Source organism: Alternaria burnsii (assembly GCF_013036055.1).
Source record: "Alternaria burnsii strain CBS107.38 chromosome Unknown 752, whole genome shotgun sequence".
Taxonomy (NCBI): domain Eukaryota; kingdom Fungi; phylum Ascomycota; class Dothideomycetes; order Pleosporales; family Pleosporaceae; genus Alternaria; species Alternaria burnsii.
The window spans coordinates 1,002,461-1,021,958 of NW_024066114.1; the positions used below are offsets into that span (position 1 = coordinate 1,002,461).

At 52.9% G+C, this 19,498-nt stretch overlaps 6 protein-coding genes across 6 annotated transcripts; 3 read left to right on the forward strand and 3 right to left on the reverse strand.

Moving 5' to 3' along the window:
* Positions 1–9: 9 nt before the first annotated feature.
* On the reverse strand, positions 10–940 carry GT037_006432 (uncharacterized protein; the record flags this gene model as incomplete). Its single annotated transcript, XM_038931479.1, has 2 exons — positions 10–459; positions 512–940. 2 exons carry the CDS (start codon positions 938–940, stop codon positions 10–12), a joined length of 879 nt encoding a protein of 292 aa, XP_038785976.1.
* Positions 941–1,649: 709 nt separating this feature from the next.
* GT037_006433 (uncharacterized protein) lies at positions 1,650–6,940 on the forward strand (the record flags this gene model as incomplete). Its single annotated transcript, XM_038931480.1, has 3 exons — positions 1,650–2,419; positions 2,470–6,751; positions 6,833–6,940. The coding sequence occupies 3 exons, from the start codon at positions 1,650–1,652 to the stop codon at positions 6,938–6,940; spliced, it is 5,160 nt and encodes a 1,719-aa protein (XP_038785977.1).
* Positions 6,941–7,531: 591 nt separating this feature from the next.
* GT037_006434 (carbohydrate-binding module family 1 protein) lies at positions 7,532–10,464 on the reverse strand (the record flags this gene model as incomplete). Its single annotated transcript, XM_038931481.1, has 2 exons — positions 7,532–10,189; positions 10,240–10,464. The coding sequence occupies 2 exons, from the start codon at positions 10,462–10,464 to the stop codon at positions 7,532–7,534; spliced, it is 2,883 nt and encodes a 960-aa protein (XP_038785978.1).
* A 1,399-nt stretch (positions 10,465–11,863) lies between these two features.
* Positions 11,864–13,296, forward strand: GT037_006435 (thiolase-like protein; the record flags this gene model as incomplete). Its single annotated transcript, XM_038931482.1, has 2 exons — positions 11,864–12,090; positions 12,144–13,296. 2 exons carry the CDS (start codon positions 11,864–11,866, stop codon positions 13,294–13,296), a joined length of 1,380 nt encoding a protein of 459 aa, XP_038785979.1.
* Positions 13,297–13,583: 287 nt separating this feature from the next.
* On the reverse strand, positions 13,584–16,820 carry GT037_006436 (sulfite reductase flavoprotein component; the record flags this gene model as incomplete). The annotated part of the gene is made up of 1 exon (XM_038931483.1): positions 13,584–16,820. One exon carries the CDS (start codon positions 16,818–16,820, stop codon positions 13,584–13,586), a length of 3,237 nt encoding a protein of 1,078 aa, XP_038785980.1.
* Positions 16,821–18,597: 1,777 nt separating this feature from the next.
* Positions 18,598–19,470, forward strand: GT037_006437 (carboxylic ester hydrolase; the record flags this gene model as incomplete). The annotated part of the gene is made up of 2 exons (XM_038931484.1): positions 18,598–18,933; positions 18,997–19,470. The coding sequence occupies 2 exons, from the start codon at positions 18,598–18,600 to the stop codon at positions 19,468–19,470; spliced, it is 810 nt and encodes a 269-aa protein (XP_038785981.1).
* Between the last annotated feature and the right edge of the window lie 28 nt (positions 19,471–19,498).

Sequence of the window (19,498 nt, forward strand, 5' to 3'; positions counted from 1 at the left end):
TTGAACGTGTTATAGTTCAAGCCCGTTCATCGCAGCGTTGAAGGCACTCTCGTCGACGGGACCTGCACTCCGCTTCCATGCTTCAATCTTCCGTTTTTCGTCCAGAATCACGGGTTCGCTCGGGGATAAATCAACCAGTTGATCGATCATGCCGACTGCGACCGGAATCAGGGTCGGCACTCCCCATAACCTACAGAACTTTGCATAAACAAATATCTTGTCCACATGTTGTTGCGGGGATAGTTTCCATGAGTGCTCAATGCCCCAGTATTCTGCCTCTTCACCACGTTGCAGGTTCTCGTGTGCATATTGGATGCTAGCTATGGCGTCGCGATCTCCTTTCTCAAGCCGCAGGAGGAAATAAGCCATGATGTCGAAGTTAGTGGTGTAGTAAAGCTCTGCGACCTTTCCTACGAACGGAGAGCCGCCTTTTTCGACGACGCGGGTCCACATCGGCGCCTGAACAGAAAAGTGTTTTCTGCTCAAAGTCGTCAGGGATTGGGATATGCACATTGACATGCCACAGGTCGTTTGAGATGTGTGTATTGGCAACACTGTAGCTGGTGAACTGCATGACAACATCACGGATATCCATGCGTATCTTGTAAAGAGTGTTTAGGCTTTCAGCTAGCCCATTTGTAACATCGTCTGCAGTGGCAAAACCCTCAATGTACCAAATTCCCCCATCGTGCGGCGTATGGGAGTCGATGACGAGCAAGGGGTCTTGTTCGGGATATGCTCGCATTAAGTCCGCGTGAGAAAGATGCGACCACTCACGCTTGTCCTCGATGAAAAGCTCTTCCGCAGGGTATGGAGAGCGCGAAGTAGCGCCGATGCCGAACAGTTCCTGAATTCTGTCCAGTTGAGCTGATGTAAGGTCGGCGGTAAGGAGAGCGAGAAGACGCTGCTTGTCGTAGTGAAGGTTAGGAATGTAGACCATGATTGTACGAACTGGATCGAGAGTGAGCATTAAACAGCCTAAGGAGAACAGGCTTATATCTTTGTATGTTCACGGTAGTCTTGTATCTAGCATTAAAGCACAACTTCAATGACCGGCGCGAAGCCAGCCAGGCAACAGGCAGAGCTAAGTGTGCCCGCTCTTCTTGGTCGTATCTAGATTGTCAGTGACTACTAAGCTATGTAGCGAGTAATGTTGAGACAAAGGCAGTTCTATCTACGCGTCCTAGGTAGCCAATGACGTCAATGCGGGTTTGAAGCATGGATGGGGTGCGTCGCGCGTTGATGCCTTAAGATGTTCCTGGCTATAGCATGCGTAGTGGGGGAGCTGCAAGCCACTGCGATGGAGCGTGAAGATGGGGTGCATTGGTTCCATCAGGTTCGGCCCACGTTGATTCCGGAGGTTGATATTGATCATGCAGGGTGACAAGTTTGACGTGTGCTCTCTTCAGTGGTCAGGTGTGTGTGATGAAGGGCGGTGGTTGGTGTGGAAGCTATTAGACCCTGCTTTTGCCATCCCCACATGCTTTTGCCAGTCGAGCGCAGGAGCATGTCGCGACTATAACGCGACAGCTGCTACTGCTCCCATCTATATTACAACTACCAGGCGGTTAATCGTCGCACACCCCACTTGCGGTAGTGCGTAATTTGGAGTGCATTGATCAGCATAGGCCCCTGAATCGCAGCGCCGAATGGCCACGACTCCCCCGGCTCGCGACAGAGCTTCTTCGGAAAGCCTGGCAGTCGGGAGTCCGCTGCCCAAGAAACTGCCCGCCCCCTCAACACCCACGAGCTCCATCCGCCGCATGATGGCTGCCAATGCGCCTTCGCCCGCCTCGAAAGAGGGTGCTCCACCCCGTCGCTCGACTGCAACCAGCGGCACTGCTGCGAGTGCCCGTCGACCTACTGCCGCATCAGCAAGCACGGCGCGAACACCCACGAGCGCGTCAAAAGCCCCCACCACAGCGACATCACGCACAAGCACAGTTGGATCCAGCTTGAACAAGCCGCCTACGCGTCCAGCGGCAGGCACCACAGCCCGCAGAACCATCTCGTCTTCCAAGACGGCATCCGATGCCGAGCCAGACCTGTCTTCTGTGACGTCGGGGGACGAGAAGAAGAGAACACCAGCAGTGCGCCGGACGCCCGTCACATCATCCACTGCCTCGCGACCCTCGCCAGCTAAGCCAACGTCGCGCCAATCCCTTGCCTCGTCGAGCACCACGCCCACGAGTGCAGCCAAGCGTCCCGCGACAACACGCCCGTCCGCAGAGGCAGCCACGACCCGCGCAACCCCGCGTGCTTCTCTGGCTTCATCGACACGCCCGACCGCTACCCGACCAGCGGCAGGAGCGAGAGCTGCAGGCGCAACACCAAAGGTGCCGTCGGGACACGCCAAGAAGCTGTCCGTCTCTGCCCCTCCACCCCCAGCACCGGAGACCGAGGATACAGCAGAGGAAGCGTGAGTGGGGCCACGAGCATCTGAATTGCTATGAGCTAACTTGTGCGCAGTGAGAGCCCCGTCATCGTATCCCCGCGCCGCATTGCGCCCCTCAAAGACAAGGCCGCGTCTGACAATGAAGCCGGAAACCGCAGGAGCGCTCTCGAGCCCATCAGGGCATCGCTGGCGAAACTCGGCGAAGAGCCGCCGCGACCGGATACTGCGCCGACGGGACGTGCCGAAATGGATGTGGAGATGAAAAGGCGGAGCGCTCAGATCATGCACGACTTCTTCAAGGAGACCAACCTACGCGACAAGCTGCAGGAGCAATGCGAGGACCTCACCCGTGAAGTCGACAACCTCCATTCCGAAAAGGACAAGCTGCGCAAACAGCTGGCCGACGCCCAGGCCGCCATTGTCGAAAAGGACAAGGCCATCTCAGGCGGCTCAGATGCCTCGCCATCAGAGCAACGCGCCCACACAATCCTCGTCGAGGACATGGAAAAGAAGTTTGCCAGAGAGACCAAGCAGCTGGAAGAGCAGAGTCAACAGCTCGAGGAGGAGAAAAAGGCTGCGCAGGAGAGAGAAGCTACCGAAGCTGCCAAGGCCAGCGAGCTGCAACAGGTTCTCGATGATCTGAATGCCGAGCTGGAACAACAGGGACGTCAATGGGACGAGGAGAAGAAGAGGCTTGTCGAGCAAGCCACACAGATTGAGGAGCTCACCCAAGAGGTCACCGCACTCCGACAAGAGCGCGACAGCCTCTCCCAAGAGCTGGACATCGCCAAGAAGACATTGGAAAACCTCGAGACAAAATTCACAGAGCTCGAGCAGAGCCAGTCGGACAATCTCCGTGCGCGCGATGCTAAGATCACCGAGCTGACCAAGACTGTCGGCGAATACGTGGAACAGGTTGCTTCTCGGGAGGAAATACACAACAACGCCCTGCAAGAAGCGCAGCGATCCCTCGAATCAAAGTCAACAGAGTCTTCGGCAGCGGTTGAGCAACTCCAATCCGAGATCGAATCGATACACCAGAAGCACACGGATGAACTACGCACCATGGAAGACACCATTGCGTCCCACCTTCAGACCCAGAAAGAACTACAGGATGATATTGCCAAAATGCAAGAGCGGGCCGACCAAGTCTCTGCGGATCTAGAGAAAGAACGCAATGCGCACGCAGAACAGATGCAAGCCAAAATTGAGGAGTTCCAGAAAAGCTCAGAGAGTGAGCTACGCGCGAGAGAGGACGAGCTTTCCGGCCATCTCAAGTCCATTGATGGTCTTCAGGAGCAGATTGTGGCGCTTCAACAAGGCTCGACCGATGGTGCCAAAGTAGCTGAAGAGCTCCACAAGCAAATTCAGGATCTGAAGGAGTCACACGAAGCTGCAATCAAGGTCAAGACTGATGAGTGTGACGAGCTTGTCCGACAATTGGATGCCATTAACGACCAGCTTACCACTGATGCTGCCGAGCTTGAGCAGCTTAAGGAAGAGACCGCTAGCCTACGCAGCACCATCGAAACACTTGAGAAAGCCTCGCAGCAGCAAGAGTCTCAACACGCTTCCGACATGGCCAAGGTTCAAGCTGAGCTGAATGAGGCAAACAAGAAGATGGAGGCCCAAAAAGCAGAGCTTGATACCATGCATGATAAGCACAAACAAGATCTCCGCGTCATCGGCGAAGACTATGAGCGTGAAATCGAGTCGCTGAGAGCGGATCTGGAAGGAGACGCCACAAAGCGACTCAATACCCTGCAAGCCGACTACGATTCACTTGTCGCTGAGAAGAACGATACTCTAAGGCAGCACGAGGGTGTACTTGCTGAGCGGTCCACGGAACTGGAAGCTCTGAAGAAAGACCTGACGGATGCCAAGGAGAACTCCGCACGTGCAACGCAAAATCGCGACGATGCTCTTGCCAAACTCAAGGATGCCGAAGAAGAGAAGGCTACTCTCGCAGAAGCTCATGGCACTTCCCAGTCACTTGTTGCTGATCTCCAAGCTCGCGTTGACAATCTTACTCAGGAAGTTGCTGCTGTCGAAGGTCTTCAGTCTAAACTAGACCGATTGGAAGAGGAGAAATCGGCCACCATGGAGGCGCATGCCATGTCTCAATCAATCATTGCCGATCTGCAAGCTCGTCATGACTCTTTGTTGGAAGACAAGACTTCGGCTGAAGATGCACACAGTCGCGCAATTGAAGCCTTGAAACAGGATTCTGAGAGCCACTCAAAGCAGCTACTCGGTGAGCTGGAGTCCAAGTATGATGCTTTACTGGCAGAGAAGAAAGCTACTGAAGAGGAACACCTCAACGCCCTTGAATCTCTAAAGCAGGATGCCGATGCCTCATCCAGGCGAACGATCGAAGAGCTCCAATCCAAGTACGACGCTCTACTAAGCGAGAAGAGCACGGCCGAGCAAGCTCACGAACAAGCCATGGAGTCATTGAAGCAAGACTCTGAAAGTCAGTCGAGGCAACTGACCAGTGAGCTCCAATCGAAATATGTTGCCTTGCTAGAGGAGAAGAAAGCTGCTGAAGAGGAATACCACAATACCATCGAATCCTTGAAGCAGAATGCCGATACTACTTCCAAGCAGACGGTCGACGAGCTTCAGTCCGAGTACGACGCTTTACTAGACGAGAAGACTGCAGCTGAGGAAGCGCACAAACACGCCATGGAAGCTTTGAAGGAAGAATCAAAGACCACTTTGAAACAACACCTCGACGAGCTTCAAACAAAGTACGATACACTGCTAGAGGAGAAGACCGCGACTGAAGCAACCCACTCTCAGACGATAGAAGCCTTGAAGGCGGAGTCGGAGAGCAAGACCAAATCGATTTTAGGCGAACTTCAATCCAAGTACGACGCGCTATTGGAAGAGAAGTCTTCTGCAGACGACGAACATAGCCGCATTGTCGTGCAGCTAAAGGAAGAAGCAGACAGCACATCGAAGCAACTGTTGAGCGAGCTCCAAGCCAAGTATGATCGAGTAGAGGAAGATATGAAGAGCACATCTGAAGCTTTGAACGCTTTGCAGCTCAAGTACGATGCTGTCACTGGAGACATGAGCAGCAGTGAAGGACGCCACAAGGCTGAGATTGAGAATTTGCAGAGTCAACGGGACGACCTCTCCAAGCGACTTTCAGACCTTGAAAAGAGCCACGCAGATTCGCTCACAGAGCAGCTGATGGCCCAAGAAACGCACACCAAGGCACTCGAAACGCAACAAGCCGAGATCGAACAGAAGTATGCCAGCCTACTAGAGATCATGCAAAGCGACGCAGATCGCTTAGAACAAGAGAAGTCAGCGGCAATTTCAGCAAAACAATCCGCACTCAATGAGCTTGCTACTCTCAAGAAAGAACTCCATGCTGAAATTGATGAACTCAAGAAAGGGCTGTCAACGAGAAGTCAAGGTAGTCCAACTGGAGCTGATGAATTAGCTCAAAAGTACGAGATTCTTCTCGCCGAAAAGGCTGCCGCCGACAAGGAGCATCAGGAAGCCGTGGCAAAGCTCAAGGAGTCGCTTACGCAGGACCACGAACAAGCATTCTCAAAGCTACAATCCGAGTACAATGCGTTGCAGGAAAGAGCTGCCAAGACAGATCAAGAACAAAGTGATGCTATCGAGCTACTGAAGGAGGAGTTCAAGACAGGCCATTCGAACGATATGGCGGCTCTAAGGCAGCAGCTTGGAGACGTGCAGAAACGGCACTCTGATCTCACAGAGCAGAAAGCATCCATGGACCAGGCGCATGAGGAAGCTATCAGTGAGCTCATGGCCGGTATGGAAGCTAGTACCAACGACGCCTTGCAGCAATTGCGTGAGAAGTACGATGCCCTCACTGCCGAATTGGAGGCGGAACGTCTCAATCACATTAGCGAGCTCGAGACTGCAAGACGAGAGGCAGCTGAACAGCAAAGCTTACATCAAGCCGCGTTGCAACAGAGCCAAAGCCCAGAGGTTGCCGACACCTCCGCATCGGATGTGGCAGTGTACGAAGAAAAACTTCGCGTACTTGAACAAGAGCGGAACAAAGCCATCAGGGCTGCTGAAGACGCAGAAGACCGTATCGAAACCATGAAAGGCGAGGTCGTGCGCAAGCATCTAGCCCGCGTAGAGCCCCTAGAAAAGGAGAACGCTTTTCTCCTCGATAAGATCGACCGCCTCGAGGCCATGCTAGCAGCTGGTGATCGTATCGCTCGTGTCGCGGCCACCGTTGGCGAGAGACGCAATATCAACAGCTTGGCTGAGGAAGATGAAGACTCGGCTGAAGATGCGTGGCCTGGTGCCCAGCCCTCCAAAGTAAATGGGACGGGCGACCACAAAGACGTGGTCGGAACTGTAAGTTAAACCCAACCCTGTACGTGGTTTTTTTGCTTTTACTAGTCGTACATGAGATACAGACAGCTAATCCGCCGCTAGCAGATAGCAGCCATGCAAGAGTCTTTGAAGCAGCTCGCTGAGCTCAACAACGAAGCAATCTTTGAGAGCACCAAGACGGCCCAGAAACTCACCATGGACCAAGACTAGTTCTTCTTTTGTCCGGCGATGATGAAGGTCTGCGGCAGCGTACGCCGGCCCATGAAGCGCATGCTTAATTCTCTTCTTCGACACATACTATTTTAATTCTTCCCTTTTCACTTTTGGCCATCCTCACAGCACGAGTTTGCTTTATTTAGATCATGGCACTATACCCATCTCAATGTACTATCGTCATTTATGAAGACTTTCATGTTACTGAGCTCCCCCTCACACTTCCAGACGTCGAACAACTCCCTGCCACTTGTGCAGCTTTTTCATCCAATTCCGAATGCCAACTGCTGTATCGTGGAGGTCCACTCCCAAAGACAAGCATGTCCTGCTTCTCAAGACTAGATACGACATTCACATCAATCTCTTCACAAAGATTTTGTACTTACTCGTCTCCTATTACCAAGACATTAGACAAATGAAGGCGAAAGGAGCACAGGAACAAACACAGCACATAGAGACAGCAGTGAACGTAGTCATGAATATTTGATGAACTATACAAAGGCGCAGCCAAACGAATTGAAGAAAGTATATATACAAGAAACTTTTCCTTCTCAGTCATAACCCGAGGAATCTTCCTTCTGTGATGCTCTAGGACTGGTAAGAGTCCAAGAAGCTAGCCCTTCCGAGCTTTCGGGAGTGAATGTGCTCGTGGACAACGACGGGGCTGACTGGCTTGTGGCCAACCATAGCGCGCCTGGTCAAGGTGTCATGGCGGCGGGATACTGGCTCAGAGCGGCCGCGGTTGGAGTCAGTTGATTGAAGGCACTGGGAATAGTAGTCGTTCTGGACCACGCACTTCCAACCGCTGGCGCATGTAGTAGGGCCAGTGAAGCCAATGCCGCCGCAGCGTTCGTAGGCACCGGCGGTGCTGGGTTGGGCAGGCTGGGCAGGCTCAGCGGGCGCTGGGGTGGTAGCAGGGGCAGACTCGGCTGGTGCTGAGGGGGTCGATGAACCGGCAGGTGAAGACGCAACGGGAGAGGCAGATTCAGCAGGCGCTGCTGACTCGACGGGTGCCGCAGATTCTACAGGCGCAGCAGATGGGGCCGCAGGCGAGCCGGTACCGACGGGTGCTGCAGAAGAAGCAGCAGGGGCTACGGGGGTCGCAGCTGGTACACTGGAGCTAGCTGCCTCTGGTGTGGCCTCAGGGGTAGTGGAAGCAGTGGGAGCAGTGCCACTGGCGGGGCTGTCACCAAGAGCAAGAATGCGGGCAGCAGCGGCCTCAGCGGCAACCATGACAATCGCCTGGGTGTTACCGGTAGGAAGATCGGGGTGAATGGAAGCATCGACGACGAACAGGTTGTCGGTACCATAGACCTTGGTGTCAGTGTCAACAACAACACCAGCATCACCCTTAGTTCCCATCTTAGCAGTACCGACGTAGTGGCTTCCAGTCTTGAAAGACTTGATAAGGTCCGCGCCAGTAACGTTGGAAACACCAGCAGGAGCAATCAAAGACAGGGTGGAGTTGCCACCTTGTGTCATGGCAATCAAACGGTCCATCATCATCGTGATGGCCTCAGTGTCGACGTCAGAGGTCATGTGGGGGTCGGTGATGAAAGTGGTGGCGCCATCAGCAGTGATACCAAGGCTACCAACAGACTGCAGACCGTGGGTAATGTAGACCTTCATCTGGATGGTGTTGTCGGCAGGCGAGTTGCAAGTACCCTGGAAGAAAATTTCGCTGCCGTCAGTGGTGTTGACAGATGACCACCAGTTAAGACGTTGACCGGACTGTGCGAGCTCACCAGAGCCCTTAGCGAAGAGGTCAATTGTGGTTTGGTTGGGGCTGGTGAGAGCCTTCTCGTCAGTTCCGGAGAGGGGAGTGCTGGTGTTGAACTTGACAGTGAAGATAGGGTGGTCCTTGATCTCAGCACCGACGGGAAGGTCGATCCAGTCAGCCTCATCGGGGAGTGTAACACCGCTGCTGCCGCTGGCAACAGTCTGAAGCTGGTCGGCGGGACCAATACCGGAGTTGAAGAGGATACGGGGAGTAGACATGGATCCGGCAGCAAGGATGACACTGCCTCCGGACTTGACGTTGTAGATAACGCGCTTGCCGTCTGCAGTCTCAACCTCAATACCAGAGATAGCCGATCCCTCACGGACAGCGCGAACGACGTTGGTATTCATCATAAGCTCGAAGTTGTTGAGCTTTTGGGCAAGGGGAAGGTAAGTCCTGACAACACCGGAGCGAAGACCGTTGGCGATGTTCCAGGTAGGGTGGCCGTAGACGTCAACCTTGGCGTTAGGGTTCTTTACAAAGTCGGTCTCGGTCCATCCCTGGCCAGCGAAGAACTGCGACAAGACATCGTAGGCACCGTTGTCGTAGCGGATACCATCTTCTGAGCCGTAAGTTTGTCCAGGATTGCGCTCGTACAGACGATCGGCCGCCTCGGCGACATCAGCCCACTTCCAGCCAGCAGGCCACTTGTCGTCGAAGTCACGCTGTTGAGGCTTGACGTACATCATAGCATTGATGGCAGTGCTACCACCCAGGAGGCAGCCAGACATGTCTGCAGTGTCGGCGCAGTAAGCAGGGCTGCCGACATCACTGAGGTAGTAACCGTATCCTGGAACATCGTACATCGAAACAGTGTCGTTCCATGGCATGACCTCAGTCTTACCAGTGAAAGCGTATGATGGGCCACCACGTTCGACCAAGAGGACGGACGCACCGCTCTCTGCAAGCCTCTCGGCTGCGATGATACCAGCAGCACCACCTCCGGCAACGATGTAGTCGTATGTAGAGTTAGCGACGGTGGCTGTGGTGTTTCCAGCAACTGGGGCGGCTGGCGCGGTCGAGTTGCCTCCGGGTGTGGTAGAGTTGCCTCCGCTAGGGGTGCTAGCCACCGCCATAGCAGCCCACTTCTCGAAGTCGGGGCTGGTAGCGTTGCTCATGGGAAGTCCGAAAGCTCCGAAACCAGCGTCGTGGTAATTGAGAGCCGCACCAGCATCGGTAGAGTCGGCAAGCGCCTTGTTGGAGTAGGCCCAGCCCATGATGTTTACGCTAGGGTCCTCGTAGATGACGAGACCGGTCTTTGGGTCCTCGCTGATGCAGTTCGAGCACAGGAAGGTGTATGAAAAGGCGGTGTCGTTGACGAAAGTTCCGTCGGGGATTGGGGACATGGTGAAGTCACCAGTCTTTACAGCTGGGTTTGTGTATCCAGTTGCTTCTCTGAAGGAGGCGATGACTTCGCCCTCATGAGGCCAAGCAACAACCAGCAAGTTGCCAGTCATGGATTGTCCCTGAGTGTGTTAGTTTTAATTGTCTATAACATCGCTAGCTTTTAATATACCAAGCTGAATCCAGCCCAACCACCATCGTTAGTGATCGGAGCTTGAACCTGGACGATGAAGTCGGTAGTAGCTTTCTCCGGAAGGGCATAGCCTAGCCTGTAGCCCGAAGAGTGGTGAAGACCGCTGAAGGTGATGCCAGTCTTCTCGTCCGTGAATTTGGAGGAAGTTTGCGCCGAGACGCCAAGTGCCAGAAGGGCTGTGGAAAGAAGGAATGTGCGTGCCATTTTGGCTGTAGGAGTGATGACTGAAGTGGAGGAAAGAATGCTGTGGCGCTGCCAACAAAAGAGTGTGAAGCCGTCAAGGCTGTAAAGAATGACTACAAAGCAACGTTCGTAGAACGAGCAAAGAAAAAGAGTGAATGAATGAAAGCGAGAGAGCTTGTACCGAACAAGTCGCCGCAAAATGTCTCTCTATATGTATGCTGTGCCATTGCGGGTCAAGAGCCCTCAATCTGCCACTTCCAAGGATGGAGGCCATCTCCGACCTAGCGCCCATCAAACAAGCTCACGATGCAGCCTCGCGGCGATGTCAACCTGGATTCTGGACCATGGTGGTCCAGGAACATGGTCCATCGGTCGCGCTACGGGTGTCAAAACGGTCAACTGGCGTTTGCACCACTGTACTAAGTTAATTACTTGCAGCATGGGCGGAAAAATGCCGACGCACAGTTCGGTAACACGGTCGCGTTCATTCGTCGATAATGAAGTTTCATGTTTGTTTGGCATGAACCTGACGTCGGGGTGGGGTCTAGCTGTTTCGAAACGAATCGCCAAGGCAGGAACCGCCATCCTTTGCAAATTGCGCGTGGGCCGCTGAGCAAAACACCATCCGCTATTGATTGCGTTCATGGTTCATGGGCTTGACTGATGAGTCGAGCACCTTATCTTCTGCTTGTCCCGGTGGTTGTAAGAGTCAGGTCGCATTGTCGTTTGTGAGGCTCCGAGTGCGAATGCAAAAAGTTATGGAACCCATCAATTTACTGGTACCCATCAGCTTCCTACAATTACCGTCGCAAAGCTGAAGACGACAGCGAACCCGGGAATTCGGCTCGGCGAAGGAAGAGATGGAACATTGAAGTACGAAGGTGACGCGTTCACAATAGGTGGGATTCGACGCAAGTTATGCGTGGACGTCTGCTGCAACGCGATCGGTCACCGACAATCTTCCGACAAATTAAAGACGAGCTCATGGCTCCAAGGATACACTCCGATGGTTGCTCGATACAGAATTTTGTTTGATGGGATGAAGACGTTTGGCTTGTTGACGTTCAGTGGATATCGCGTCTTAGTTTACCTGACGCTAGCTTGATCGGGAACGACTGAGGCACGGCGCGGTAACCGGGACCGTGAACATGTCAAACATGCGCCGGCGCATCGATGTGTTCAACACCTCATTGAACACGCTTTTAACCAAAATTGGTCTGTGCTTTTTGGATGAGGAACGAGTCGAACGTGCTGATGATGCGGAGGTGTTCAGGTGGGGTAACGTACCTCGGCACAGGATGTCGCCTCCCGCCAGGTACCGTACACCCATATACTAATCTTCATGTCAACAATCTTATTCTAGAATAATTGCTGCAACTCACCACTTTTGTACAGACTACCTGCATAGAACTGTATCGTCATGGCACCAAAAAATGAAATTCCAGCTTATGTCCTTGGTGTTGGGCTCACCAAGTTCATCAAACCCCGACAAACGCGCGCATATCCAGAGATGGGCTATGAGGCGGGAGTGAAGGCAATGTTGGATGCACAGATCAACTACGACGATGTTGAGACAGGAGTTGCCTGTTACTGTTACGGAGACACTACGAGCGGTCAAAGAATCTTCTACCAGTTCGGCATGTCGAGGTATGGCAATTAGTAACGACCTTGTGAAGTATGGAGATATTGACAAACAACAGTATCCCAATTTATAACACAAACAATGCATGTGCAACGGGTTCGACCGGTCTTCATCTAGCGCGAACTCTGGTCAAGAACGGGGCGATTGACTGCGCGCTCGTTATTGGATTCGAACAAATGCAGCCTGGCTCTATCAAATCAACATGGAGCGATCGCCCTTCCCCTATGGGTCTCTCGATGCGTATGATGGCCGACACCCGCGGCATAAGCAATTCTCCACCCAATGCTCAATACTTTGCCAATGCTGGTCTTGAATATATGGAGAAGCATGGAGCTGAGGCACGCGACTTTGCTGAGATTGCGAGGATTAGCCACGAACACAGCTCGAGGAATCCGTATGCGCAGTTCAGGGATGTCTACACACTTGAACAGATTGAGAAGGCGCCCATGATTCACTTCCCATTGACAAAGCTTCAATGCAGTCCGACAAGCGATGGCGCTGGCGCAGCTGTTATTGTGAGCCAAAAGTTCCTGGATGCCAGACCACATCTCAAGAGTCAAGCTATCCTGATCGCAGGCCAGTCTCTGATGACGGACTCTCCTCAGCTTTACTCCAAGTCATCGATGGATCTCGTTGGTTACGATATGACTAAGCGCGCAGCACAAGCGGCTTTGAAGGAGGCCGGTGTGAGCGCGAAAGACATCAAGGTCGCGGAACTACACGACTGTTTCTCGGCGAATGAGCTCATCTTGTTAGAGGGATTGGGTTTCAGCGAACCCGGAAAAGCACACATGATGGTACGGAACGGCGATATCACATACGGTGGCAAAGGACCCATCGTGAACCCATCTGGTGGTCTCATCAGCAAGGGACACCCTCTCGGCGCGACTGGGTTGGCACAATGTGCAGAACTGACATGGCAGCTTCGAGGCTGGGCCAACAACAGACTAGCTGACGGAGCAGACGTGGCACTGCAGCACAACCTGGGCCTGGGCGGAGCTGTCGTGATCAATGTATACAAACGCGCTGACGGCAAAAAGAACGCGAAGATGAGTGATGAGGAAGTCAAACAGGCGAGTCAGTTCTCCTACAACCCTGCCGTAGAGGCACGCTACGTCACCAAGGAGGAAGGCGAAAAGGTGAGAAGCAAGACTGTGGCAAATGAGTATGCGCTAGGCGACACGTTAGAGAAGATTCAAAGTCGACTGTAAGCTAGTTGTAGAATTGATCAAAACAATCTGAGTAACAATTCTTCAACTTGTCTCAAGTTTCTTGTATGAAAGTCTCGTCTTTGCTGAATACCATCCGCACCTTGTTCTGTTCACCTCACAGCATACGTGCAAATCACCTCTCCTGAATCTTATCTCATATCTGTTGGAATATAGTAATGATAGATTCATGCTACGAAGGCTTCTGACAATATAGGCAGTACGCTAGTGGGTATGGAAGGTACCAATAACAACGTAAGATGGCTCTTTTTCCAATATCAACATGCACTCTAGTAAACCTCGAGTACGTATCTGCCCTCGTCCTTCAACTTTTCAATCTCCTTGCGTGAGTCAACCTTCTTAGCACCGACGTTCTTGACCTTATGCTCGACTTCGACAGCCTCCTGAAGCACCTCGGTGACATCAGGCACGGGCCATGTCGGTCCACAGAGGTAGAAGCTACCCTCCTTTTCAAGATAAGCCCTTCGGATGTCGGTCAAAGACTCCCTCATGCGGTCCTGGATGTAGATCTTCTGAGGTTGGTCACGAGAGAAGGCGCGACCAATGAGAGTAATAATACCGGCATCTTGGTATGCTTCCCATTCCTCACCATACAAGTATTCTTCGCGCTGGTGACGGGAACCCATGTAAAGTAGAACCTCGCCGATTTCGTGACCTTGCTGCTTCTGGTAGGCACGTTCCTGTACGAAAGCACGGAAAGGCGCAAGACCGGTACCCAGACCAGCCATGATGATGGGCGCAGTGGTCTTGGTAGGGAGCTTCATAACGGACGGCTTGACCGAAACGGTAACAGGCGAGCCAATCTTGAGGCTGTTGAGGTAGCGTGTCGCTTGACCGAAACGGTCGCGACCCTTGGGGTCGACCCAGTTGACAGTTACAATGAGCAGCGAGACGGAGTTGGGGGTTACGTGCTGCGCGGATGCGATGGAGTACTCGCGGCGCTTCATTGGGCTGACAATGCGAACGATGTCGTGGAAGCTTGGGTGTGCAGATGGGAACTCAAGCAGGATGTCAGCGTAGGTGACGGTGTCAACCTCAGCACGGCGCTTAAACTCAGTGGCGCCTTCTGCACTAAGAAGCTGCAGAAGTTCGCGCTTCTCACGCTCGTCATCGGCAAACTCGGCGAGCGCTTCGTAGAAGCGCTTTGGTGGGCGACCGAAGATATCGACATTTTGTAGCAGAGATTGGTAGACAGTACGGTTGACAAGAACGTTGGGGTCTTCACGGGATGGTACCTCAACAATCTCTTCAGGGTTGAGACCGTACCACTTGATGAACTCGTCGATCTGCTTCGGGTCGTTCTCTGCGTGAATACCAAGAGCTTCACCAATAGCGTAAGTAACACCAGAATCACCGAGATCAAACTCGATGTGGAAGATATTACGGTCGTAGTTTTTTGGCGTGAGACGGCGACGCTCCTTAACATGAACGATACTGGTCTTGACGCCAAGATCGGGTCGGACCTGGTTAGCGGTGCCGAAGGCTTCCTTGAAGGCGAAACCCTTGGCTGCGATCTGCCAGTTCTTGAGCAGGGTCGGGGCTTCTGTCTCGATACGGTCAAAAGGAGCAAAGCTGTTGACGTTGATGTCTGAAGGAAGGCGGATTGGCTCAACGTCCTCCTCGACGGTAGCCCAAGCGGCGGGAACCTCGACCTCACGGAGAGCGCTTTCGAGCTGCTGGGTGAGTTTTTCGAAGACATCGGAGCTGCCGTTGATGGCGGCAAGCTTGCTTAAGCCAGAAGCCAGAAGGTCTTCACGAGCGACCTTCAAGAATGCCAGCTGAGTGAGGAAAGACTCTAGAGACTCGTCTTCAGCAACAGCTTCAGATAGAGTAGGATCAAGAACGAAAAGCTGAACGTCTTTGTCTACAAGAGCCTTGCGGAAGGCAGGTGACAACTTCTTCTCAACGTCCTCGTTCTTCACACCGGGAAGCTTCACAATGATGGAGCTGTCAGGCTTGACGCTGTTCAAGATGTCGAATTCCTTGAGGATAGCAATGTCACCAATGAATGCAACATCGGCTTGCTCAACAGCGTAGGGCGCCTCGATAGTGTAGTCAGCATTGCGAATGTCAGTGCGAGTGACACCGCCCTGCACGAGGTTGTCGTGGCCGCTGCGAACGAAAACGTTCTTTGAAGAGTCGCTCGAGAGGAGCTTGCCTACTACAACAGGTGCGTTGGCGGCTGATGATTCGTCAAGGTCCCAGAAGCTGTACTGCTTGACATCGGCGGTGTTCAAGATGTCAACATAAGAGCGAACCTCGGCTCCCTCCTTCTCGGCGTGGATCTGGCGGAAGGCATCGAGGAAATTGCTAGGTGTCCAGACCTGTTCGCGCGAGTACTTGACATCAGTGACTTCAATGTTCCTGTCGTAGGCGAACTGAACAGAGGCCAAGACGTCGGAGTAGAGTCTAGAGTATTCCGCGGGGTCGAGCACAGCAGCCTCGTCCTTGACCTGACCAAGAACGGCGATGCGACGAGTGCTCTTTGGGAGCGCCTCAAGGAAAGCCTCCTCCACAAATGGGCGGTAGACACGAACGTTGACAACACCGACCTTGTCGCCGTCCTTGGAAAGGGCGTTGGCGACCTGAGCAGTCAACGAAGCCTCCACAGTACCAAAGACGACAAGGACGCTCTCTGCCTCTTGGTGACCGTAGTAATCGAAGAGCTTGTAGTCCTCGCCGAGCTCGTCGTTGAAGGCCTGGAGAAGGCGCAGAACGCGTCCGGCAGTGTCGGAGTGCTTCTTGTCGACCTCAGAGACGGCCTTGAGCACTGCCTCGTAGCTGTTGTGTAGCCTGGTCTGGTCAAGGGTGTCGACCAGCCTGGCGGTCTCCCTTCCAACGCTGATGCCATCGTATGTGTGGATCGTGGGTAGGACACTCGATAGGAGGGTAGCGAAGAGGGACATGTGCTGAGTCTCGAAGACAGACGGGCTGCAGACGAGACCAAGACCAAGATCCTCGGCGAGTGTGAGGGAAGAGACATAGTCGGTGACTAGGCCAGCGCTGGAGTTGGCAGAGTAATCGACAGCGGCAATGTGGGCGGTCAACGGGTTGGCGACCGAGTAGAGGGCGGATAGTTGGTCAAGCGAAGCGCGGAGGTAATTCAAGGTGGAAGACGAAGCGACGATGGACTGAGGGATGTGGCGCTTTTTCAAGTCAAAGTCCTTTGAGAACATGTATCCCAATGCAATGGCACCAGCACCGTTCCTTGTCTCCAGAGAGGAGACGCCAGTCTGGTAACCGAGAGCATTCTTCTCGCCTTGTTCTTGCCAGTACTTGACTGCTACATCAAGATCGAAAGACTCAGCCGAGTATGCGAAGATCTTGTCGGAGAGAGCGTATGCGACTTGTTGGACGAGAGTCTGGGCGGTAAGGTAGGTTGGGCCACCGATCGACTGGTAGGAGAGATCCTGGCCAAACGGCAGACTGGACGACTTCTTGGTGAAGTCCTTGGGTGTGTTCTGCTCAGCACCAGGGCCAGCGGATTCCGTCTGCTGGAAATGCATCTTGAATGCAGGTATGCGCCTCAGCAACTCAGCCTTTCAGTCGAGGCAATGAGAGTCTCTCTTTGGTGTAAGAGAGAAAGTGAGAGTTACTACGACCCCACGGAGGCTTCAGCGAGGGAGTATATCCGCGTCGTGGATTTGTCGCCTCGTAGCAGTCAAAAAGTGCCGTCGTCCAGTAGCGACATCGGCAGAAGACCGACCGAGCAAGACGCAATCCATCAGACAGACCATGATTGGCTCTTTGTGCTTGCTCTAGCACGTCTTTCGGGCGATAGATTGCAAATGCGCGGAATGTCGCCCTGACGCGACGAGAATTTGGCCCTAGCGCGAATTGCGTGCTCGAGACGCCAAGACATTGGAAACGTGACTGCGGGGAAATCACGGCTCTCGGAGATCTGATCACCAACACGTCTTGCCTCCTATCGTGAATACTTTGGTTTGTCTACACATGCGACGCACCATGGCAGAAGAAACATTCTTCGCACCGGATACTCAAACACAATCGTGAAGACTCACTACGATATGGTTTTGACCCACAATCTCTTTGGCGGGAGATTTGAATCACCAAACAAAATTCAGCACTGCTCAGAAGGCCAGCGAACGAAAATGTGTCTGTCAATGCCACCTCGCCTTTAATTAGAGCAGCTCTCTACGAAAACTCTGATGTATGTGAGAGATTGCTAGTATCCGGAGCAGATCCCGACATCTGCAGTTGCATCGGACAATCCGCTGCATTCAGCGCTGTGCGTGTTAACAACCATGCTGCTCTTCGAGCGATCGTCAAGCACAAGGCATCCCTCAGTCTAATAGATTACTCTGACAACCCTTTACTCCACCACGCAGCGTGGTTCGCGGACATCGAGACAATGCAGATCCTGCTGGAAGCTCAGATAAGGGATCTACCAAAAGACTTCGAGGCAGTTACCGGCTATTGGCGATGCTTCTGCTACCGCAACGAAACAATGCATGAGCGGCCAGAGTCCGACGAAGATGAGACGAAGGCCTTCTTGGCTTTACTCTGTAGCGTTATCCCACCACGTCCTACGCCTCCTTTGGGGAATCTACAACCATGGATGCCGGGCTCATTTCCTGGCGATCTTGATAAAGACTTCAAGAGTTTGCAGCAGGAGGCTTCGTGACCAGCAGTGTATCGTGCAGCCATGCATGACAGCGAACGTAGCTATGCTACGTTCCAATGTTTTTGATCGAGATAAATTGACCAAGCACATGCGACATCGAGATAAGCATCTCAAGCATTACCGCTCCACATCGATGGGAACCACCGAATCTGGTGGAGACAACAGCCGATCGTGATCTTCGCACCGCTTACGATCTCCATGGGGCTTTGTGGAGTCTCATAGACCCTTTGTCACATATTTTCAGCAAATGAGAAGAGGTTTTCAGTAGTGCGATGATGTCAAAATGTCCACGCGGATGCGAGGTTCCGAGTGGGTAAGTCACGATGTTCGCGATCAGCACACGAAGCGTGCAACCGTGTCGCGCTTATCGTCATACCTCTGTAATAAGGGAAGTTCGCAAACTTCAGTCTACCAAATGTGCGATTGCATCATAGCAATCATGTAGCCGACTGTTGGTGCATAGAAACGGTTATTTGACTGCTTGTCGCACCTTCCCAGCACTTACATAGCATCCTGATTTACCCCAGAAACAAAATTCATACCCTTACAAGAAAGCCGGGCGCGTCTCGATTCTGTCAAAGTCGATCGTATCAGCCTTTCACCCCGATAGCCCCTTCGACCAAAATAACTTCCCAAACATGGCGTTAGACGTCCGTCACGAATCCGAAAAACTTGACAAAACACTCCAACAAACCCCCGGCATCCAGATTTTTCTCCAGCCCATCGCACCCCCAGCTGCTCTAGGTCTCGCTGGTTTCGCAGGCTCAACATGGATAACCTCATCCTACATCGCTAACTGGTGGGGCGGACCTGAATCACCGACCATTTTCTTCCCATTCGTAGGTCTGTTCGGCGGACTAGCGCAATTCATTGCAGGGCTGTATGGGTTCAAAGCAAGAGATACATTGGTGACTGTGATCAACACCATGTGGGGAAGTTTCTGGATTAGTATTGGGATTCTATATGCTTTCGTCGTAAGTCTTGCCGTTCCTGAGTAAGATCTGAATCACAAGAAGAGAGCTGACGAGAAACCATAGGCGGCCGGCGCTCTGGAAGCACACGAAGTGCATACGCATTTTCCCGAACTCGCGTCTTGGTTCGTGATCCTCTGTGTTTTCACGTGGTCGGGAGCACTCGCTGCTACAGCAAGGGATGTTGTTCTTAGCGTTTGCCTCTTCTCTCTAGCCATTGGAAGTACAATCGCTTGCTGCATGTTCGCATACAACGGTCGCCCTTCTTCGGCAGCGGATACGAGTGCATCGGGCGACAGTCTTTCTGGCGGAGTAACCATGGGTATGAAAGCTGCCAGCTACTTCTGGATGTTGAGCGCGCTTTGCGCCTGGTGGAGAGTGACAGTATATCTTGTTGAGGAGGCATATGGTCCCGATCACACAATCACCAAGTTCTTCCCTATTGGCAGGACACCTATGGAGAGGAAGGCGCCTTTGGTTATTCCCGGGCTGGGTGAGCCGGGTGTTAAGAGGGGTGTTCCGAAGCCACTGCCAGTGTAATGCGACTCGAAAGGATCATGAAATGTAT